Source organism: Eulemur rufifrons, chromosome 15, assembly GCF_041146395.1.
Source record: "Eulemur rufifrons isolate Redbay chromosome 15, OSU_ERuf_1, whole genome shotgun sequence".
In the NCBI taxonomy this organism is placed as follows: Eukaryota; Metazoa; Chordata; class Mammalia; order Primates; family Lemuridae; genus Eulemur; species Eulemur rufifrons.
Genome location: NC_090997.1, coordinates 61,469,651 through 61,492,537, shown reverse-complemented (window position 1 = coordinate 61,492,537; position 22,887 = coordinate 61,469,651). Strand labels below are relative to the sequence as shown.

The window sequence follows — 22,887 nt, the reverse complement described above, 5'->3', positions numbered from 1 at the left end:
GCCAAACAATAAATTCTAAGTTTTAAGGGAAACTAACAATTAATTCAGCTTCCTCAGAGTAATAAGAAAAATTCCAACTCAGGGTAATAATATAAGATAATCCTTCAGAGATGTAGGGCATACTTTTTCTGAAGCCAAAAGCTATGGATCTCTCCTCCCATGAAAATGCCTTTGTGCATAGGCACATAAAACTTCCCAGGAAATTTCAGGGTGAGCTGCTGAAAGGCATCCATGGAAAAGTCCAGGGGGCCAGGAGCCCAGCTTTAGGGAGCTGCCACATGGATCAGAAGGTCTGGAGACCGGAACCAGGGCCAGTGCTGCACCGGCACAACCCCAAGTGAGTCCCTCTTGAAAGTCTGGCACTAAGCAGCTCTCTGGCCTCACCCTAGTCCCAGCCCTGCTGAAGTTGGAAGGTTATGGGTACATCTGAAAGCAATAAATACTCGGTCACATATGTCATTTCATATTCCATCGGAATCTGATTGACATAATATCTAAAAGTCAGATGTTTGCACATTAAAATCCTCCCTTCAAACCCCTAGTCGTAAGGGTTAACATGGATCCAGGAGCATTGAATGGGACATGTCTAAGGCCAATCTTGACACCATTCATTCCAGAAAACTTTACAAGTCTGAAATAATCACAGAAAGCACTCTCCCAGGTCCTACCCACTCACATGTGGGCATGACACAGACCTGGTGGCTTCTCGCTGTCTCTTAGAAGTACCTCTACCTAGAACTATACGAACCAACTGCAACCTGATAGACAGGCTAACCTTTAACTTAGGGATTGTCACCAAGTAACATTTCTAATAATCAAGTACTGGACCATTAGATGGCTCAGGTCTGGCATAGGCTCTGAGCACACCCCATTCACACTGATTTCTTCTTGTCATTCTCAGTTTTCCTTCTTTTCCTTGCTTTAAAAGTAGGCACCCACAGTATGGTTTTGAATGTATGGACTTACTTCCCAACCTTCTCCCCAACTCTCTCTTCTCTTGAACTTCTCAGTCTTAGAAACTAAATTGGCAAAAGTTACTTGTCACCTCCACCCTTTTGGCTTTCCCAGTAAGGTGAACCCTTGTCTTGAAACAGTTGTTTTTGGGACTGTGGCTCCATGACCAGACTAATAATTAAATTCCAAGGAGCCAAAACTACAGACACCTCTTCCAGCTTTCCCTGAGAAAATAAAAAGTCAAACTCCCCTGCTGATCCTGGAGTGGCATCATGGAATTGAGACCAGGCAAGAGTCTCATATTTTCTTTCTGGTTTTAGAAACATATAAGAAATTTGGGAGTCACAAAGGTAGGATGTTGTATGGACCTATTGCTCCTTGAGAATGGAAAAAGTAAGGGTAAAAGGGTTACTCCTAGTACACATTTTTTCCATTGATTGTTTTACTTAAAGAGAATATATCATTTCCCTGGAAAATTGAGGAGGGGGAATATTTTCTTTTGAATATCTTCAAACATTTGCAAATGGTTACTCTGAACTCCCCAATGTACCATAAACAAGTATAAACTGTAGAAACTCAGAAAATGTACAAATACAAACAGCTATCCCCCAAGTTCCCAGGCAAAGACAAAGAGGGGAGTATTCCATTTATAAATGGAATTCTTTGTGGATGGAATAGTTTGGAAAATGTTTATATATTGTTTTCCTTATTATTTGGGGGAGTTTTTTTTTTTTTTTTCTAGCTTACAGAAGCTGCAGAACTGGTATTTGGAGTCTTAAAAGTTGAAGATTAAAACGAGTTTACAACCTTTTAAAATCTTCAGCTAAACTCAATTAGTTCTGCATCTGGGGAAAATATCTGCCCATTGAAATCATGTCAACAAACAAGAATGCATAAAGTCAGGTAACCAGGAACAGAATAATTTCAACATGGAACAACAACAACAACAAAAAAACCCCTACAATTTGCAAAGAACTAGCAAATATGATGACTTCCTTGAAGATAATTGTAGCTGCCTGGGTTGCTGATTTTATGATACTTTCGTCTGCTTTGGATCTATTTTAAATGATTTTTTAAAATAGTAATACAGTATGAGAAAGGCAGACAGTGGGAAGAATGAAGAATGCTGACTGAAGTTACTGACAGACTCTCCTCTGAGAAAAAATATAATGAATCACCAAGAAGCACATGGAGAAATCACTCACCTGCACCCCACCCACCACGTCTCAGCCTGAGTTTTGCTTTCGGTTTTTAATGCTTTCCACTTTGGCTTTAACTCATCACCAAACAGTGCTCACCGTCAGGGCATAAAAGCCATGTAGTCCTTTATTTAATGGATGCATTTCCAATTTCCCCAACCATATGAATGGTCTGTGTTTCCGAAGGCACAGAAGAAAAACAGCACCACATGTGCAGGGAAAATCAGGAAGGGCCAGAGGATGTGAGTAAATTATGGCAGGTTGAGACTGTGCTGCGAGGGGACATGGAGCGACTGAGGGCAAGAGGAAATGTGATTTAGTGGCAGAGCGGTGGTTCTTCCCCCATCTTAAATCACTTGCCTTGTCACCCCTCTGTGGCTGACAAAGCCTGAATATTTCTGACTTTACAGAAAAGCTGTAATTTCTTGGGGGACTCATCAGAAAATGAACTCTCCAATCTCAAGAGTATTGGGCAATTTCATCACTGCATCTTCTGAAATTGGCTGAAGCCGGGTTAATATTTTTAGTAATGTTTCTGGTCCACATACAAGACCCCAGCCTGATTCTTTATTCAGAAACATATATCATCCAAATGGCCATCATATATTTTATGTTTTTATGTTCTTTTGGTCCTATGCTACTTATAGGCTAGCATCACAATTCTTGACCTGGTCACTTCTCTCACTCCAGTGAGAGGAATAAAATCTTTCACCCTGTCTTTAATGTCATTTGAATCAGTGACATTAGAATGTGTTTAAAATGGCAATTCCCAATGCTTTCTGACTTTCTGAAGGCCGCCACTTTTTGTCACACACCTTCCCATTACTCACAGCTTTGTCAACCAGATTAAATTACTCCCGTGAAGAAATCAGGGGCATTTTCAATTGAGGTGACTGTGAGAAGGCTGAGGCCATCTGTCTTCAGAACAGCAGAACTTGTAGATGTAAAATCCGTAAGGAACGGTGAACTCATTTTTAGTATTCTGCTCCTACTGGCAAAGTCATCAGGGGAAAAGGAAACCTCAAACTTCGGTGGCTGAGAAACCCTTCTTGCACCATCCAGCAAGTACTGGTTGGTACTTGTGCTGTGTGCTGCGTACTGCTCTGGTACTGTGCTTCCCGAGCAAGCCTCTGGCTATAAGTTAGGGGCCCTGTAAACAGGCCAACTTAGAATCAAAAGGCTGGACACACCACACATCAAGTGTTGCACTTCGTGCTTACATATCCCGCTGTAGAATAACGAGTTGGTAATATAGTTTTACTGTTCTTACTGTAAAAACAAGAATTAAACAATGTCTAAAGACCTAGAGAAGTTGGTAGGTAGGCTCAGTTTTTTTAAACGAGGTTTTGTTTTGTTTTTAGGAACTTTCCTCTAAGACAACTGAAGTGGATAAAAGAATTTTAGGAAGTAGGGTAATAAAGAAACTAATTAGCCTATTCTCCTACACTGGTTTAAAGAAAATGTAGCTCTGGGAGTCAGACAGCCTGGATTTGAATCTCAGCTCTGCTGACTAAAACTTGGGCAAATTACTTAATTTTTCTGTCTTGGTTTCGTCGTCAGTAAAAAAGGAAGACAATAACTGTCTCATGGGTCCAGATCCAAATAAATACTAATGAAAAACACTTAGAAGAGTGCCTGCACACACAAATATGAGCAATTATTGATGCCATGGGGTCCACCTCTCCTAGCCCAGGCCTCCTCCCCTGGCCCCCAGAGTTCGTGTCCCCACCAGACGGGAAGTGCCTTGAGACACAGCATCATGTTCACCCGCGCCTCTCCTCAACCCCCAAAAGGAGCAGTGCACAAGCCAGGTGCGCAGTAAGTGCGTATCTCCTCTTCCTCTCCATAAACAGCTGATAAACTGAACTGAATTTTGGCCTGTTTGCTGCGCACTTGGATGGGGGGAGAGCACACGCTCTGGGTCTCACAGGCCTGCGCTGAATTCTGGTTCCCCCAACTTACCAGCACTGATTTGGGCAAGGTCTCTAAGCCTCACCTGCCTCCTTGTAAGATGCGCACAATGCCTAGTCCACCAGGAGTGACGGGAGGAGCAAATGAGGGCACATCTGCCTACAGGGGCACAAATACTACTAGCTCCCCTTCCCTTCATTGAAGTTTTTGACTACCAGTGGCTCACTTGGCATTAAGCAGGATCCTCCCTTTAAGGTCTGAGATACGCACTGTCACCCACTTTAGCAACACTGCCCTTTTCCCTACTAAAGCCTCACACTGTCTGCAGAGGTGAGCAACCCACCAGCTGAGCCACTGAGCCCCCAAAGTGGGAGAAAGCAAAGCTGGCCAGTGGTGCTCGAGGCCTACTCTGGGGATTGCTGGTCGGTGCTAACCTGCAGGAGGAAACACCATGAACAGGAGCTTGCCAGGCAAATGGGGCTTAGTGGCTGGGTTTAGTAGGCATATGCATGGAAGAAGGTTCATTTTTATTCTCATTTTACAAATGGAATCCCAAGGTTATCAAGAAAATTTGGTGAGTTGGGACATTCTGCCAGTCGGGCTACCAGCTCCAGGAGGTGGCCCAGGTCCCAGGTTCACTGAGCCTTTCACCACTGCCCTGCAACCTCATGATTGAACAGTTGGGTGTCCCGGGTAATCTCTCCTTCCTCCCCACATGCTTCCCTTCTCCGAAAGGGTGAGTTACAGAGATGAGCCTAATAATAAATAAAAATAATAAAATAAAAGCATAATTAAGAAGATAGTGTTTCACGGCAGGGTCAAGGCTGACACCCTTAAGTGACCTGGGGCATGGCACTTACACGCTGTGGCCCGGTTTCCTCAGCCGCAAAATGGGAATGATGCTACTAAACAACTGCTCAGTATTATAGTTGTTGGACCAAATGTTGACAGTATGTGACCACACAAGGTGTACTGTAAAACACGTAAGGTAAAATCAGGGTTACTCATACAACTCTCGCCTCTGCCTTGTAAGAAGCAAGGAGAGGTGCACTGGCTGGTGTGGAGGAGCGCCCACGTGGACATACAAACCTTTTACTTATTCTGATTTCTAATTCGGAGGCACCTCCTTTTGAGCGGCGGCTCCAGGTCCTCGGGCCCGGCGCTCAGCATGGGCGAGGAGATGATGCACGGCGCCATGGCAGTCTTCTCCGCGGGTTTTGGCACAGGCTGGATCACGCAGCCGGTCTTGGGCAGCATCCGCAGAGCATAGGCATGGTCCTCGTCCGCGGGGTTATTAAGGTTCGGGTCTGACTTGTCGCCCCCCACCAGGGCCTCCTCACCCATCAGCTTTTTGGCCGCCTCCCCGTCCAGGTGGCAGTTGGAAGCACAATTGTTCTCCTTGACCGACTCCAGCTCGCTCACCACGGGCTCCTCGGGCGACAGCAGCTTCTTCGGGGGCGCCGGTGGCGGCGGCGGCGGCGGCTGCTGCTCTGGCGGCGGCTCCGCGCTCTTGGCGCCCTCGGCGGCGGTGCCGCGCGTGCCGTTCACGATGACGTTGCAGGCCGCGGCGGCCTCGGGGCCCGCTGGGGCGCCCGGGCCCGGGTCGCCGGCGGCGGGCGGGCTGCAGTGGCCGTCCCTGCAGCCGCCGCAGGTCCTGCGCTCCGCGGCGCCCGGCTCGCGCTCCGCCTTGACGTGCGAGTGCAGCGCGCGGTGGATCACGTTGTGCAGCCGGGCCCGGTGGCCCACGGTCAGGTCGATGACGCCGTCCTGCGGACCCTGCAGCACGCCGGGGAAGCCGAGCTGGCCGCCCGCGCCCGGGGGGCTACCGGCGCGTCGCGTCAGGTCCACCACCTCGCTCCGGCCGTGCTCCGCGGGCGCGGGCGCAGGTGCGGGCGCCAGGCTAAGGGCCTGGCCGGAACAGCCCGGCGGCGAGTCCGCGGACTTGGACGAGCCCTGCTTGGAGTCCCGGGGGGACAGGGAGTGTCCGCCTGGCTTGCCTCCCGCCGCCGAGGAGTCGCCAGGGGCGCTCGGAATGAAGTTCTCCCCATTGCTGGAGAACCCGTTGGGGGGCTTGGAATCATTGACGTGAGGGATAGGAATAGGGATGGGGATCGGCACGGGCAGGGGCACAATCACGGGGTATGGCACGAGCAGGGTGGGGGGCGGCACCAGCGGCGCGAGCGACGGCAGCCCGAAATTCATCATCTGGGGCACCGGCATCGGGCCGTTTGGCATCATGCTCACCGGCGGGAAGGGAAGGCTGGGCAGGGGTGCACCCGGGGGCGGCGGGGGCAGCAGGCCCGGTGGGTTCCCAGGCATGGTGGGGGTGCTCGGGGGGTGGATGTGGGGCGAAAGCATGGGCCGGTGCATGGGGCTGGAAGTGGGGCCCAGGTTCCTGGGGCCGCCGGGCGGGGGCCCGATGCCGGGAAGCATGGGGTTGGACAGGGGGCTGTTGGGGTTGGAGGCGTGGTGCGGCGGCCCGCGGATGAAGGGCGGGCGGATCTGCTGCATGATCTGCTGCTCCATGAAGATGGGCAGCGGCACCGGGCCGCGGTTGGTCATCACCATGGGAGGGCTGCGAGGCGGGACGCCAAGGGGAGGCCCGATGCTAGCAGGTGGCTGGACGGCGACAGGAGGGATGTTTGGAGTCTCGCTGATGGAGATGGACTTGGGCACTGGCGTGGGGATTTTAGTGACAGAGCAGTTGGCAGTGTCAGATGGAGAGACGGTGGTGGACGCCGACGGGCCAGGGCCCTGGCTTTGGCCAGCTGCAGCCACCGGGGAGGGGGCCTTCCTCCGAGCATCTGTTAGCGGGATATTCCAAGAGTCTGGAGTGAGCAGCTGCACCCCGGTGCCTTCTGCTTTATTTTCCATGGGAGGGTGTAATGTGCTGCACAGCCCAGCTGGAAGATTGGCCTGTGTCTCTTTGTAGAAAATGTCCATTTTGTATTGATTGAGACATTTTGCACTGCAGAACTGAAGCCTTCTTTCCCCGTCCCCAAAATCCAGGTATTCTTTTGTGTGTCTTATGTGCTTACACCAGTCACATACCTACAACACAGTAATAAAAAACCACAACAGGTAAGATAAGCAATTTCCCTGGATAGATGGTGTTTCATGTTTCACATAAAGGTTCTTTCAAACTTTATCACAATTTTTCAAACAGGCTGAAGTGTTTCCTTCTAAAAGGTAAAATTCCGAAATGTTTGTAAAACGATGGGTTTGCTTTATAAATATAAACTCTTCAGAATAGCAATTATCAAAACATCTTATCTTTTTTTTTTTTAAAGTTGCGTTGTCCTTAAGCAGGACTTAATGATGGTTCTGAGAAAAAGAAATACAAATACCTGCCCAATATACCTGCCCACACATTTTTACTTGTCAAAGAGGTTCATTGTAAATGCAAATCTAAATAGTTTTGGAGGGAAGGATTCTCCAGGAAGTCCAGTGGGCTTGAAACATAACTCCTTAAAATTCTCCTCATGCAAAGTCACTTTATGCTATTGACTGTGTTCGATAATGCAGTTGGAAAGGGTGTGCTGTGTTAACCAATAACACAAAGCACTGAACATCATTATGTCTGGCTTCCAAGGAGAAACTTGGAATTAATCATGAAGTCTGTGTGAGGTTTAGCTATTCCCAACCTGTGATGTTGCAGCAAGCTAGAATTATTTTTTGAGCTGTTTGCCCACTCTCTCTCGGTAGTCAGAATTTTTGGTGACATTTCTTGGCAGGCAGTCTTATTTAACAACTTTTCAAACACCAGAGAACATTTTCCAAAAGTTGTTATGGCTTTTTCCCCCCTTCAGATCTACTACTGGCAAAAGAAAGACATCACCAAATTTATTTTAAAGTTGGGCTGCAGAACTAATTAAAGGCTGAGAGCTTTTCCCAATTGGAAGTCACTAGACATCAAAGTTCAAAAAATACTCATTCTCAGCTTCAGAACCCATTACTTTGGAGAAATTATTGTGATTTCATTAACACATTAATTTTGCAACACCATCAGCTCTCACAGATGGTGAAGACATGATCTACAATTCAAATATGACTCTTGTTTGCACAAATGTCTTTCCTTCATATGGCATTTTAAACAAGAATTAATATGAGTAATCTTGCCATAGCTATAAACAGATAAACAGATGTCAAAATTTTCAATAGTTCTTTCAGTGCCTTACTTTTTTTGACAGAATTTTACACACACAATTTTTTTTTTTTTTTTGTAGTTTCTCTTTTTCTTATTCTTTTTTTTTCCCCCCCTTTTTGGTCATTTTCTTAGCACTCAAGCCATAAAGCAGCAGAAGAGGAATTGTGAAACACAGTGCAATGGTGAGTTTATTGAATTCGAGTCTCTTTGAGCCTCTCCCCCAATAAAGCACTGGTTCCAATATTGTTCTAAATGAAACCCTGCTTTGTCGAAGAGGGTGTCTGTTGTTCTGTTGTTGATGTGTGTTGGGGTTTTTTTTGTAACTATCGTAAACTGATATAATTAAAAGATGATAAATTTTAATAATGATTGGTCACATAAACAATGCAAAAACAACATATGCTGGGCATTTGATTACTCATCTCATTTAACTCTCAGCTTTCCTTGACTGTAAACAGTGGTGGCACGCGAGTATGCGACTGCGGGGGAACATGCGCCTGGCAGATGTGGGTCTGTATGTGTAAATCCACTCTTTTCCTTCTCACGGTTTTTTCACTGATATTTTCCCAGGTAATAAACTTGGTGTGAGACTGAATAACATATAATTATTGGCACATGAGATTTTTGTTTGGTCTCACCAAATTGCCCTTCCAAAATACTTTTGCAAAAATTTGAGGAGAGTGAGAACACTGCTGAGTGACCTTTGACGGTTAGAGAGGCATTCTCTGAAAGTAGTTATCAAAACTGTTGCAGTTGTTAAAGTGGTAAAAAAAAATTTTTTTCAATGCTAATATATTCCTGTTTTATTCCTGAATTAAGGGAAGTTTTTATCATAATTAAGATACCCAGTTTACAAATAAGTGAGGAATTGCCTCTTTCGAGAAGAGACCCACAGGGTCCATCAGGCCCTCAAAATTCTCATCCAGATAAAGGTTAAGTAAACTAATAGTGAAAATATGGCATGTTATGATTTTAAAAACTTGATCATTCTAATAAAGGTAATATATAATCATGTGGCATTTAAGTTCCATTATGAAATAAAACCACCTGTTTCTGTTTTAATATGAGGCATCCATAGAAAGCCAAAAGTGTAAATTTATAAGCTTGAGGTGAGGGATCAAAAAAAGCTGCTTTAATCATTGACTAAAAAGTATTATCAATGAATTAAACTAATAAAATAATATACCAAATTTTCTGGCATATTTCCTTTGGATCTTATTTTTTAACTATAAGGGGGAAGAGTTTTCTGAAATCCTTAATTGGTTTTTAAATTGCCAGATTGAATTATTTGCCTCCAAAGGATTCCTGTTTCCTCAAGCCAAATAAATATTTTCAAATGAAGTAAAAAAAAAAAAAGTAATAGTCTAAATAAAATTTAAATTATCTTCCTTCATTTCCTTTACTGTCAATAATTCATTGATGAATAAGGGATGCTCATAGATCCCAATTATCAAATGAGAATTTTCTACTACATTTTATCTATGTCCACATAAAAAGAATTACAGACATCAAAGTTAGAAGCAAAATCCTAGCTCATCAAACTTTCCTATTAAAGCAAAGGCCTCATGTCAGCTTCTTGATTTTCTGCAACGTTTCAAAGTGTTTAAGTAGTAGTGTGTAGTGTGACAGTTCATGACTATCTTGTTTTGGGCAATGTGAGTGTGTGAGTATATGCGTGTGTGTGTGTGTGTGTGTGTGTGCATCTCCTTGCCTTAATACATTTCAATTCAGAACGCTGATCTCAAAATACAGAAAAGCAATCTTTCTGATGAAGCAAAAAATTATTAGAGGAAAAAATTGTCACTTAAGAAATAATGAATCAAATCTGTCTTATAGGACTCATCATTTTAAGAGGAGGTCAATGAATTTATGGCACAAATGGCTATATCATGTGAGGCAATAAAACACAGTACCATCATTCATTCTACATCTAACTAATGACATACTTCTAGTAATTAAATATTTCATCATAAGAGCCTGAGCTGATTACTTAAGATGTGGTAGTTAGGTGAAAATATATACTGTCTCTCTCTCTCTCTCTAATAAAATAACATTTGCATATCCATGAAACACACAGCATATGACTCATAAACTGTGGTTTTCTGAATTGTGGTGTTGTGAGGTATTCTTCCCTTCTTTTTCCAACGACAGCTTTAAATTTTATTTTATTTTATTTTATTTTTATTTTTTGAGGCATTATTTTTTCCTCATTAAGCCAAGAAGTACCAAAGTTCCTTAAGACATTTTAAATGATAAAGATTAAGAAGAGTAGAGCTTAACTCACTGGGTTCTGGATTTCCCCCTAATTTCACCCCAGCTTTGTTTCTGTTGGAATCTGTCCTCTTTAGTTTTACTTCTCTTCCTAACAGGTCCCAGATTGGACAGAGGCTGAAGCTGTTTAACGATGCCAATCTGGGGACCAAACAATCAGCAAATGCAATGCCATTGAGCAAGACAGCTGAAATGCTTCTTATCACAAATACATAATGTATCACCAGGAAGACAAAAAGATCACAGAGGGGATAAACAAATGTGTATTCCATTCAACCCTATAACAGCAGTCCTCAAAAAAGATTAAATTTACCTTCCTGGGATGTGTCCAATTCTAAACAACAAAATGAACATTTCCTTTAGTCCATTTAGAGTATTTATATTTTGGTGGCTGACTGCCAGGGTAGTACTTATAAGCTCAGTGGCCTGATGGATTCACTCCTTTCCTGTGAAATAAATGTGTGGCAACCTACACCGCTAAATGATCCAAAGACACTGCCTCAGCAGAAATATCACTTGCTCTTGATATAAGAAAACCGAAAGGCAGGACTTCTGGTTCTTATAACTCTTTCCATCTTGTATTTCCCCTGGAAAGAAAGAAAGCTATTCACGTTGGCAACTGAGCCTTTATTTTTATATAAACGGTCCAAAGTCAAAGCTAAAGTATGCCATGAGGTTACACACATGGGCACAATATATACATTCTGCTGGGCTTAAGAGAAGACTAGAGCACTGGGGGAGGGGGACAGGGTTCCTAATTAACACATTAATCAGCTGTCAGCTGTGGGAGTAAAGTTCATCCTTTAATGTAACCCACCGCTGCCTCGGAGTGGTAATCTGGCATCAGGCAATATTTAATTAAACCCTTTTGCTGAAATTACTCTTATCTGGGCAAAGACATTTGTAGCAATGGAACACTAAAAAGATATTAACATCTCCTTAAACACCATCAACAATTTGAAAAACAAAGCGAAGAATCTTCACATGCTTCTGGCTTTCCACTAATATAGCACCCAGAGAACAGCTGAGAAGTTGCAGCTCTGTAAACAAAATGTTTAGCTTGTCGTAAGAGGATGGTTCTCCAGGCCTTGGTATGTTAAATGTGGCATCGATCTTGTAGTCCAGGCCAGCTCAAAAAATCACGGGCTCATTCTAGTGACCCAAAGGAGAATGGAGAGACATGGGCAGGCGTGCTCAGTGTTTTGAAGGCTTTGGGGTCTGTCCTACTTGTAAATAGTCAGCTCACAGCATGAGTTGAGGGCGTCAGACTGAACCCATGTGAACACTTGCTCCGAGCCCTACCTTGGAGTGCCGTGGTCCCAGCATCAACTGTCCCTTTGGGTCTAGACACTGCCTCCAGCAGGCCCCTAGTTCAGTGTACCTGGGTGGCAAAGGACGCTATGGATATCACATGGGACTTGGAATCAGAAGATGTAGGCATGAGTGGGGCTTCATTACTTACTAGCAGTGCAACCTTATAAAAAATCCCAGCCTCAGTTTCTTTATCTCTAAAATGGAGCTAATAGTACTATCGATTGTGTGCCAGGCCTATCATTTCAGCTTGTTACAGAGTATATCCTTTCAATCCCCAGCCCTCCCCCATCATGGTCACTGATGTCCCATGTTTTAAGTTTATTTTGTAGGAAGGATGCTTCTATAGCAGTGTGAAGAGAGAAAGGGAGATTTCGGCCCATGGCTTTCCTATGAGCCTGTGTGTCTTTGAGATAAAATGGGGTACATTTCTCTTTGGGCAAATGCACACTGTCCCTCATGGACACCAGCCCCCAACCCTGTGTCCTAGGAGACTCTATCCCAAGGGTGACAGAGGGGCTGTCTGCAGGGACCAGGAACCAGCCCACAATTCTATGCACATCCCAGCTGCTCACTATCCTGAGAAGCCCCTATTCAACCCCTGCCGAGCCTGCCCCTTTTTCCAAGGCCAGTCATTTTCTAATTCAGGCAAAAGCTTGATAAAGCAGCATGGCTGCTTGGAAATGAGTGTTAGAACCATTAAGATGAATAATTCCTCTTAGGCTCAACTGCTGTTTGAATAGTGGAAACCATAAACTGTGCTATTCATGTTTTATTAAAAAACAGAGCTGATGGACGATCTGCTCGACTCATTACATGGCAGAACTGTCTTCCAAAGGAAGAGCCAGAAGCCACAGTATCAGATGCCTTTAAGACAGGAGGACCCCACTCCGCCATGGGTAGAATGTCTTTGCAGGGGGAAGAGCCCCCATGGAGGGGGGAGGGGCACACCAAAACCAGAGGGTGGGTGGGTGGCCAGCTCACCACTTCAAGCTTTCTTGCAAAGTTGGATTTGGGAGTGGGGGAAAGAAAAAGATGACCTAGCTGTAGAACTGCAAAGCTTTACAAAATCAGGAAAGAGATTTAGATAGAAATAGCAAGGGCTCTCGTACAAAAAAGCAAATTCATGAAGAAGCTCATTTTCAAAATAAAAAACTTTTTGCAGGTTTAGATTTCAACATGATGATGTTTGCTACATACTTAAGGGTCTTTGGTTTTTTTGTTTTGCTTTGTATTTTATTCATTCTCATATTCTCTTTCTCTCTTATTCTCTTACTCTCTTGCTCTCTCTCCTCTCTTAAATAAGATTTGGAACTCAAGGAGAGGCTAAAGAGCATCTTTGTTAGAATTGAAAATCTCATTAGAAAACTGCCCTGTAGGAACTTTATACCATGACTCAAGTTCTACTTATCTTAAGTTTTAAGCTGGATTCCAGAAATCTTGACCCAGGTCTCCGGGGCAGATCCTTCTCTTTCTCATGTGCCATGAGCTCTGTAAGGCAGAGCAGAGATGGGCAAGGTTTTCAGGATCTCAATGAGCTTTGACAAACGGCTCATTACTGACCCAAGTCTCTGATTCTACAGCCAAAGCAAGAGACGGAATCCTGGCCTATGTTCAGTGATCAGGGGTCCATCCTGACAGCCAAATACATGATTCAAAAGAAGAAGATTTTTCTCTTTGGCCTGGCGTTTTAGGTTGCCTAAGAGCATTAGCATATCATCACAAAACTCTCTGCTTCGTTTAAGCTGGATAAATTCAACGTACATCTCCACAACACGAATCATCCAGATGGGAACTGAAAAATTTAGTCAAACATCAGAAAACCCAGTCTACCTGGTGCCAAATGTCTGCCTCTCTGTTTTCCAGCTACTTGGCCCTGGGAAGGCACAGAAATCGCCTAAGAGATCTCAGAGCACTGAAATTTAGCCTTGAAAGGAACCTTAGCGATCATCTCATCCTGTCCTCCCACCTCCAGCTCCTGGTGGGGCCAGGCATTTAATCACTCTGAGCCTCAGGTGCTCGGCTCTAAAAGGAGACTGTGGACAGGGACAGCCCTGTCCAGGAAACATGTGAGGAAGAAAGGAAACCGGCAAGTGACTAAGCCATGGAAAACAGGCCACGTACAAGCAGCCAGTGGCGTCCTAACCTGTCTCCCACTGCCATGTTGCTGCCAGGCCCAGTGACTCGATTTCCTCCGTTGTGTCAACGCCAGATATTATTGCTGCTGCCAGCTGCCCTGAAAAATTTGCCATCCCATAGTCCAATTTACCCTTTCAAAAGTGAACATTTATTGAGGACCCACCATGTGCCAGGCCCCGTGCTGGGGGGATGCCTGGTACACGTGGAGTAAAATGTAGCCGCTGCCCTCATGACAGGGTAGAGCCTACTGCAGGCAACGGGGCTGCAAGGTTTTGTTGTTTTCATTCAGACATTTTTGCTTCTCAAACTGAAGCTTACGAGAACGCTGAGCTGCTATTTGTAGTGCTTTTATTTATTCAAAAATAAGTCCTGAGCTGTGCTCAAGAAGGCACTGGGCTGTGGAACAGTGCAGGGAAGAGTTAGCACCCGCCCTCAACGAGTTCAAAATCTGTCGATTAAAAATCAGAGGGGAAATTAGCAAATAACCACCCCCCTCCCTGACATCAATACATTTGTTCCAAAGGTAAGAATGCAACTAACCGTTTTTAACTAAAACTTATCCTTAATATTTTACTCTCTCAATGTCAAACTTCCCTTTGTTCTTCTAACGTAGTCCGAGGACTCCTCTTATTTTCAAATGTCTGTCAGAATCTTTTTACAGATGTATATTTACCTTGTTTACTGTAATTCTCCCTAATATATATTTCAATCTCTTTTCAAATGTATCTTTGATCTTTTTTATTGTTTCTCTCCCTGTTTTCTAAATGTATATTTGAATATTTGAAGTTTCATTATTTGTGACTATAAGGGTTGTAAGAAAAGTTGCAGAGAGGGACTTTGGATTGTGCTTGTGCATAAGGGAGACCCGTCAAATTAATGCATTAAAAAGTGAAGTGTGCTAGTGGCCCGGCTTCTACCTGTGGCCATTCACCTCATTTCTTCCTTCATGCAAACTTTTTCAGAAAATGGCAGAAATCTTATTTCAAAATATGTCATTTTATTTTTATAATACAGCTAATCAGACATCAGTAAGAGGACTTTTGGGAAAGATTGCTGTTATTATCAGTGATATTTGAAGCAATCTTTTTTTTCCTAGGGACTTTACTTGACTCTGGCTCCCAGCATCCTCACCACCCAGGTTCTATGTTGTCTCTAACGATGAGCAACGCCCCTGAAACCCGCAGGCTCAAGGCTGCATGTGTGCAGGTGGTCCAGGTCGAGCGCACTGCTGGGCAGAGCTAATGGCCCCTCTGACAATGACACTCTGGCTGCTTCTCGAAGGCCAGGCACCTAGCTACTGGCTTTACTTGCATTGCCTCCTTCAGTCTTCTTGTGACAGTCTCTTTCACATGTCTCTGCACCGTAGGCTATAGACTGAACCTGCTGTGGGCACTCCAGGTGGCCCCTCTTCAGCCTCTGCTGTCCATCTCTGCTCAGCCCTTATGTCTCTCTAGAACACTCCGTCGAAAGTCATGGCTTTTATTATAGTGCCTACTGCAAGCCCCAATTTGATGTAATACTAAATTATACTAGTAACATTAGCTAGCATTATTTAAGTACTAGTAACCATGCTGAGCATGTTACATGAATTACCTCCTTTAATCTCTACCAAGTACTTTATCAGATACTTTTATAGATAACTGGGGTTTAGATAGGTTAAATAACCTGCCCAAGATTGCCCAGGCAGATAATAGATGGCAGGTCCAGATTCTAACTTAGATCTGGCTGGCTTCAAAGCCCATGCTGCCCCATTATCTCAAGGGATTTTTGCATTTTCTTAAGCTGGTTGACTAATATTTGATAATAACTTTCTGTTTTGAAATTCCAGAACCACCCATGTTTAGAACTCTAAGGAACTTCATGGGTCAAGCCCAACCTGTCTCCCACAGCAAGCTTAGGTTTCCTTCTGCACATAGGTGGTCTTCCAGGTGGCACCCATTCTTCCTGTGACAGGGACATCCATCCGTATCCATTTACATAGCCAAAGAGTGAGTCACACCACAGTGATCTTTCTCCTTTGCACTGACTTTTATGGTAGCCTTTCTAAAGACGGTTGTGATATAATTGCACAGCCCTGTGCAATATAATTGAAGCAGCCTATTTTGTTGGCGGGCAACATTGATTTTTAGAAAGTTTAACCACTCCATCTCCCTGTCACTTCCACCCACTGATGGTAGTTCTGTTCTCCAGGGCCTCCTGGCACAGAGCAACTCCTCTCCCAATCTCAGCCTTTCAAGTACTTAAGAGGAGCCATCATATTTCTTCCAGATTGTTATTTTTAAACATCCCCAACTCCTGCACCCAGTCCCCAGGAGACAAGTTCCCAGAGCCCTCCTGTCCTGTCTGTCCTGCAATGGACATGACAGTGAGACCAGCTGCCTTTTATCCAGGTGTATACTTCACCTTGTTAATGCTCCTCTTAAAAGAGTGGAGCCCAGAATGGAATGCAGTAGCCTGGGCAGCACAGAGTCCAGAGGAATTCTCCCCTCCTTCATATAGAACACTATACCTCTGATAATACTACCCAAGAATGCATGTGCTTTTTAGCAGTCATATCCTGCTGTTACATCTTTGTTTTTAAAAAACATTTATTGAATATCTGTTATATACCAGGCTTGAAGCTTTCACTTGTTATCTCTCTTAATTCTGACAACAAAATTGTAAAGGAGCTAATTTTTTCCCCATTTTACTTGAAAGTGAGAAAACAAAGATTCAGAGATGATGTGGTTTCCCTAAGCTCTCACAGCCTACAAATAGTGGAGCCAGGATTCAGATCCAGAACTTCCATCCATCCTCTTTTTGCTCTACTATGCTGCCTGCTTCACTCTGAGTTTCTGGTCAACTAAAACCGTTTCCTCCTTAATCGCTCATTGACTATTTGTTTAATGATATATTCAAGTTCTTTTGAGGGTAAGATATCAAACCTACTGGTCTAGAGTTTCAGAAATCAGAAACTCTTTCCCAGTTTTGAAAATTTGGTCAGCATTTGTCCATTTCTGTCTTTTCGACAGATAGAGCAAAGATTATCCAAAAGTAGATATGAAATTATCTACAAATTTCTTTATGGGAGATGGAGGATCTAAATTTGTTTAGCAGTGTTCTCTGCCTATCTCTCTCCCCCTGCTTGGGGTTCATAGCCTTCTTTATGGTATCCATCCTGCCCTTCTCAGCATAGCAACTTTCTCTTCATGGAGACAACAGAAACCAAATGAAAGTTACCCACCCTGCCTTCTCACCCTCTTTTGTTAACTATTACACAATTTGCTCCAAACACTGATCTATCCACTTCTTTTTCTTATCACGAACATAGCCTTACTAGCTCCTTTTACTAAGCTGGGCATTTCCCCAAAGGTTCAGCCCCTTTTGCACTCTAGCTTTCATTGTATAACATTCATCTTCAGAACTTTTCAAGCTCTCCCACACACACCTCCTAACTGCACTGAGCCTCTGGTCGTGGGACCAAATCCACCTTTCCTTCGCATATGAAAACATCTGCTTTTTTAAATTCTAGGGAACGTGGCTGATCATCTCCAGCATTCTCTCCCTCTGCCATTGCACACTCCAAGGGGGTTGTCACTCCCCCTCTGCAGCCGAGTACCAAGCCGCTCTACCCTACAGCACTCAGATGGCCGTCAAAGGAGGATTCCCCCCACTGCTTCTCTGCCTTTTCAGGACTAGTCACAGGCATGGGAAGAATTATCAACTGCTCTGTTTTGAACAGAATAATATTCTTAGTAGATATCTAGGTAAATTATGCCACATTTTGCTTCTTTGATAATCAGTCTATTTTTAATGTCTGTTCCAGATTTTGTATGAAGTACCCCCAAATTATCCTTTTGATGCTTTCTTTTATTTTCCTAAAATTCCTTTCTTGCATTCCCTTTCAAGTGTGTGGATTGCTATACAAGGACATATTTTCCTGAATTTTACCAACCTATGAGATATGTTAGTGGGGTATGTCATTTTATATTTTAGTTCTCTATCTTAGCTCTAGTCTAGGCATAAGACCTCTCCAGGTGTCCGTGGGATTGCTGAGACTGTTTTCATCTTGTGCCCACGATCCAGGGTAACTTGGTCCTTCCCACTCTCCGTACTGGTGAGAGACTTTGCAAGCCCTTTGTTCCTTCTCGAGGCTTTGTTTACCTTGAGAAGATCTGGCCCCATCTCCACTATGCCATCTCTTCCTGTGTCGGACCCACTGCCTTTATCATGCCCGGTTTTACAGATTTATTGGGATGGTTTTTCCTCTCCTCCCTACCTAACAATTTAAAGTTTTCTTGATGAGAAATGAAGAAAGTTTTCTTGATGAGAAATCTCTACTTACATTCTTCCCAATTTCAATCAACGCCCCAGGCTTTTACTCCTGACTTGGGAAGCAGCATGGTTTGGTGAGGAACGCGATGGGCTAGGAACCAAATGACCCACGTGCTGCCTGCCTGCAACTTTGGGTCCTGCTCCCATGCCCTCTGCCCCCCTGCCTACCTTCAAGGTCTGCTGTGAGGATCCAAACAAATAGTGCAAATGCAAGCACTCTAAAAATTTAAAAAGTGCCATATAAATACAGATGTTTTTATTATTGCAAATGCACAGTAATAATATTCATATTTTTAAAAAACAGGGCCAATGGATTTACCTATACTCTTATTTGCCCATTATTCTACTGTTAAATCTGTTATTTAAATAAGAGAAAATCTCCTACTACAAATTTTCCTGTGATGTGTACTTTGAAGTAAAAGTCACACCACAAAAAATATTAATAAAACCCAGAAACCCAAATCAACAAAACACTTGACCCCCAAATTCTCCACTCTGTTTCCAATGGCTTGTGGAGTGTTTGACAGCAATATAATTGCAATAATGAGGAGGTTTTCAGGCCAGGCTGTGGTCTTAAGCTCACTAGGATGTTTTAGCCCTAGGCTCAGCTTCAGGCCAGCACCAGTCACCCGGGCCAGAGCCACCACTGGAATCCCTTATGCTCAGTCACACACCAATGTGACATTTATGGCATCTGGTACACAATGCTACAAATTCAAAAGGCCTAGTGTGCTGGGCTCACAAACTTGGGGAGAAGGAATAATTTGGGTTGTCTATTGTCTTGTTTTATTTAGTTGATTAATACCTATGTGAGAGTCCCTGCTTCACAACAATTTCTTAGATATGTGGGAGGGATGTGCCGGACTGCTTTGGATCTACATGTTGGTTCCTTTGTCGCTGAAAACCTTTTTGGCTGTTTGTGGACTGCTGGTTTGCCTAGTTCTCTTCCATCTTTGTTCTGTGGATGTAGCCATCCTGCTGTGCTAACTACCTGGCTGAAAAACCAGCACTGCTCAAACGCTAGATTCTCCACTGAGCACCGTTCTTACAACTCCATCCTCACAGGCAAATCTTGGGTTAGCCCAACCCAGTCCCCTCATCCAGGCTGAATGGTGTGAAGCGAGACAACCTGGGACAGAGATATGTATTCGTATACATTGAAATACACCTGTCATTTACATAGCTCCTTTCTTCCAATAAATTCAAGTGGCTCAATAGACACTATCACATACCACTCACCAGAAGTCCGTAAAGAGACAGGCAGCCAGATAACGTACCTTAGAGATCAGTAAATTAAGACTAGCCACAATTATATATCAATTGTCAGTATTTGGGTACAAGCCCCTGCTCTCATAACCCCTGGGTGATTAACGACATCATTCTCTGTCCTCCTCGGAAGGAGGAAATGAGGCGCAGAGGAACACCGCGCTGCCATCTAACCCTGCGCACAACCGGACTCTGCTCCTGGGAGGAGAAATGAGCGTGACAGAGCTGCCTGGTCCACACAGTCTGCAAAATGGGCCCGGGGTCTGGCGAGACACACAGAAAAGAAGTATTTGGGGGGATAATGTAAATATCTGAGGCCAGGTCTTCTTTGAGTGCTTAGTGTCTAAGAGTGAAATGAAAGGCATTGCTGGGTCTATTCTGCTACGCCAACGCGTGCCTGTGATGCGGATGGGCATGTTCAAAAGTGGGGAGGAACAGGAAAGGGAAGAAAGAGGAGGAGGAAAAGAGTCGCGTGCTACCTACTTCTGTATCAGAGCAGAGCCCATGAGATGCCGAGTGCCTGCTACAGCCGTGGCCCCGCTGCCCCTCTGGCTGTAGCTGACGGGACCCAGTCACCTCAGGAAGTCACTGCAGGCTCTGCCTGAGAGGGACAGAGTAACTAAATGAACCAATTAGATTTTCTTCTTTGGGAAGTTTGGAATCAGGATAACGCCAAGAGACTAAGTAGTGGTGCGGATAGTGGTGGCGGGAATAAAGCCAGAGGAGCACGGAGGAAAGGCAGGAAGCAGAAACCACAGGGCAGCATGGGTCACGAGCTAGAGAGTGGGGAGAAGGGAGCTGGAAGAGGCTGGGGTGGAAGCCGAACTGCAGGGAGTTGCAAATCCTTACTGGCTGTGCTAAATCAGGAAGCAAGCATGCCTGCTCCTTGGGGCAATACGACAGTTGCCTTGCCCATTACAGCACTGTGGGACCATCTTCACTGTGGGATCAATTGCCCAGGTTCCATGGGCATGAGCAGCTGTGGCTATTCCCAGCTTCCTGATTTCCTTGGGCTTCTTTATAGCAAGCTCCACAATGTTACAAAGACCAAGAGTCCAACCCAGCTCCACATACTTTCTCTGATTTAAGCCTTAACACAACCTTTGTACGTGTTACTCTTAGCTAAAAAAAAATTGAGGAAAATCTAGGAAGGGGCAGTGACTTCAAGGTCCTTGCATGATCCCACAATCTCTCCTCCCCGTGGTTAATTACCCTGTACCCTGCTACGGGTGTGGGGCACCCAGGACAGCCTCAGAGGTGGAGTAGGCCAACTCAAACCCAAGGGCTGGGAAGTCATGTCTTCTGAAGATTCAGAAGCTGAAAGCTGACACCAGGACCTGCCTCTTATAGACACCTGCATACACCAGCACTACTACTTCTGAGGGCTCCACAGAAAGGAAATGTGAATGGTCCCTTGGGTCCTTGCCCATTCCTAAACCCACTGCAACCGACCTCTCCTCATTGACCACCTACACCCCAACTCTCTACTGCCTAAGGTGAATGCTGAGAAACACCAGATCTGCCAATGTTCTGTCCCCCAAAAGGATTCCATGGTCAGCTAAGCTTGGGAATGTCGTACACCCTATGCTCCCCTTTGGGGATGCTCAGTGCACACTGCTATACTTAAGCCTCCGAGATGAACTGCGGAACAGGGGCATGTTTAATTTCATTCACCCAGAGTTTCCCCAACTTTTCAAAAATAGAACTTTTTTATTAGTAGGATCCTATAGGAAAACACTTTGAAAAATGCTGCCTTAATGATCTGGGTGCATATAAGACAGGGCCAGGAGACCTAAGCCTGATCATTTTCCCTTTGATTAAAGCTTTCTTCCGTGGTACCAGGCCTGGGTCTCATAGCTCCTTTACACCCCAGAGCACCATCCCGCACAGGGGGAGGGTCCAGGACACAACCATTGGTTGCAACTGAACTGCAGGAGAAGGTGAAGGTGATTCCCACGCTTGGGCCTCTCTGCTAACAGCAAGCTCTGTCCTGCCAGGAATCAAGGTTACTCGTCCCCACGCGGCATTTTTCTCAGTCCCCTGCTCCCCCTCACCTCTGATCAGCTTCCTGTGCTCACCAAGGCCTGGAACCTATTACATTTCACTCTGTGCTTTCAGCTTCTGCAGTCACTACAAACCCACTTTCTGTCTTTTCAGCTCTAGTTACCCCACACAGCCCACAAGCCTGACCGGATGTCATGAACACTGTTACCTACGGTGTGACCTTCCAAGCCCCGAGGCTCCACCTGAGAGCATTTTAGGTCACAGCGCTGCATTTTCGGCATGAGAGATGAGTTCATGAGCATTGTATGGGCAATGAGCTACCGTAACCGAGTGGACTCTTCAAGTGCTCTTAAGGCACAACAACGATGCCGAACGGCATATCAGTATTTTCACATTTGTACACAAAGAACTATCCTTAGATGTCATGCCAAACAAAAACATAAGATCAGGATATACTACTTTAATTAGCCCTGCTGACGCACTGATTTTGAAATAAATTCGATTGGTCTATGAGGGTTTATTCTACTCCAAGTCATACGGATAATTTTATCTCTTGCTTTGGTCATTCTCTGCTGTAGGCCTTTGAGCAAACTCAGTCTTATCAAGAGTGAGCGACACATATGTCCTAAAGGGCCAGAAGAACTATGATCTCAGGAGGAAGAGGGGTGATTCACCAACCCCAAACTAAGTAAACTCTTCTAATTGGACTCCTGCATCCTGGAACACATACTTTATGGCCTGATAAACCCAAAGTTGGAATGGATGCCCTTAAAACTGTGATTTCTAGAAGGTGACCTAACTCTCCCAGGTCCTACCAGTTGGTAGTAACTCAAATTCTCTTCTAAGTCCTGTTAACGTTGTGTGGTCATTTACCCATCAATTTGATGGGTACAAACTACGAAGGGTTTGTAACAATTACCTAATGAGAAAGCATAAAACTACCTAAGCTGCCCACATCTATGTTGCTGGACACGGTAAGAGAGCACAGGCGTGGCCTGGGGACCCTCAGAACGAGCTGTGGAGTGCGCGGGCGTCCCAGCTAATTGGGCTTTTTTGCTGAGCACCAGTGAGACGTGAGAGATGACTTTGGATTGGAATTCCATTATGGGTTTTTAATAATTAAACGTTACATGTTTGGAACCTCATTCTTCTGTATTACTTTTTAAATATTAATCTATTTACATCAGCTGGACTTCCTGCAGCTAGACACGCAGTAAATGGGCGGCACACGGAGACAGACTACTGTGTTCTTAGCTTAAGACACCTTTGATGTCCACTAACAGTAAACGCGACACTCACCCTCCGTTCAACCGGTACAATAATTACCCCAGCTTTTAGAAGGTGGCTTGTTCCATTTTTTTCAACATTCTC

The 22,887-nt window shown here is 44.6% G+C and overlaps 1 protein-coding gene across 1 annotated transcript in view; it reads right to left on the bottom strand.

The window, feature by feature from the left end:
• Positions 1–22,887, bottom strand: part of SOBP (sine oculis binding protein homolog) — a 162,017-nt gene that overhangs the window by 17,891 nt on the left and 121,239 nt on the right. Inside the window, exon 6 of the mRNA XM_069488470.1 lies at positions 5,154–7,115. Coding sequence (XP_069344571.1) covers positions 5,157–7,115 — 1,959 coding nt within the window. The 3' untranslated portion in view covers positions 5,154–5,156. The remainder of the gene's footprint in view (positions 1–5,153; positions 7,116–22,887) is intronic.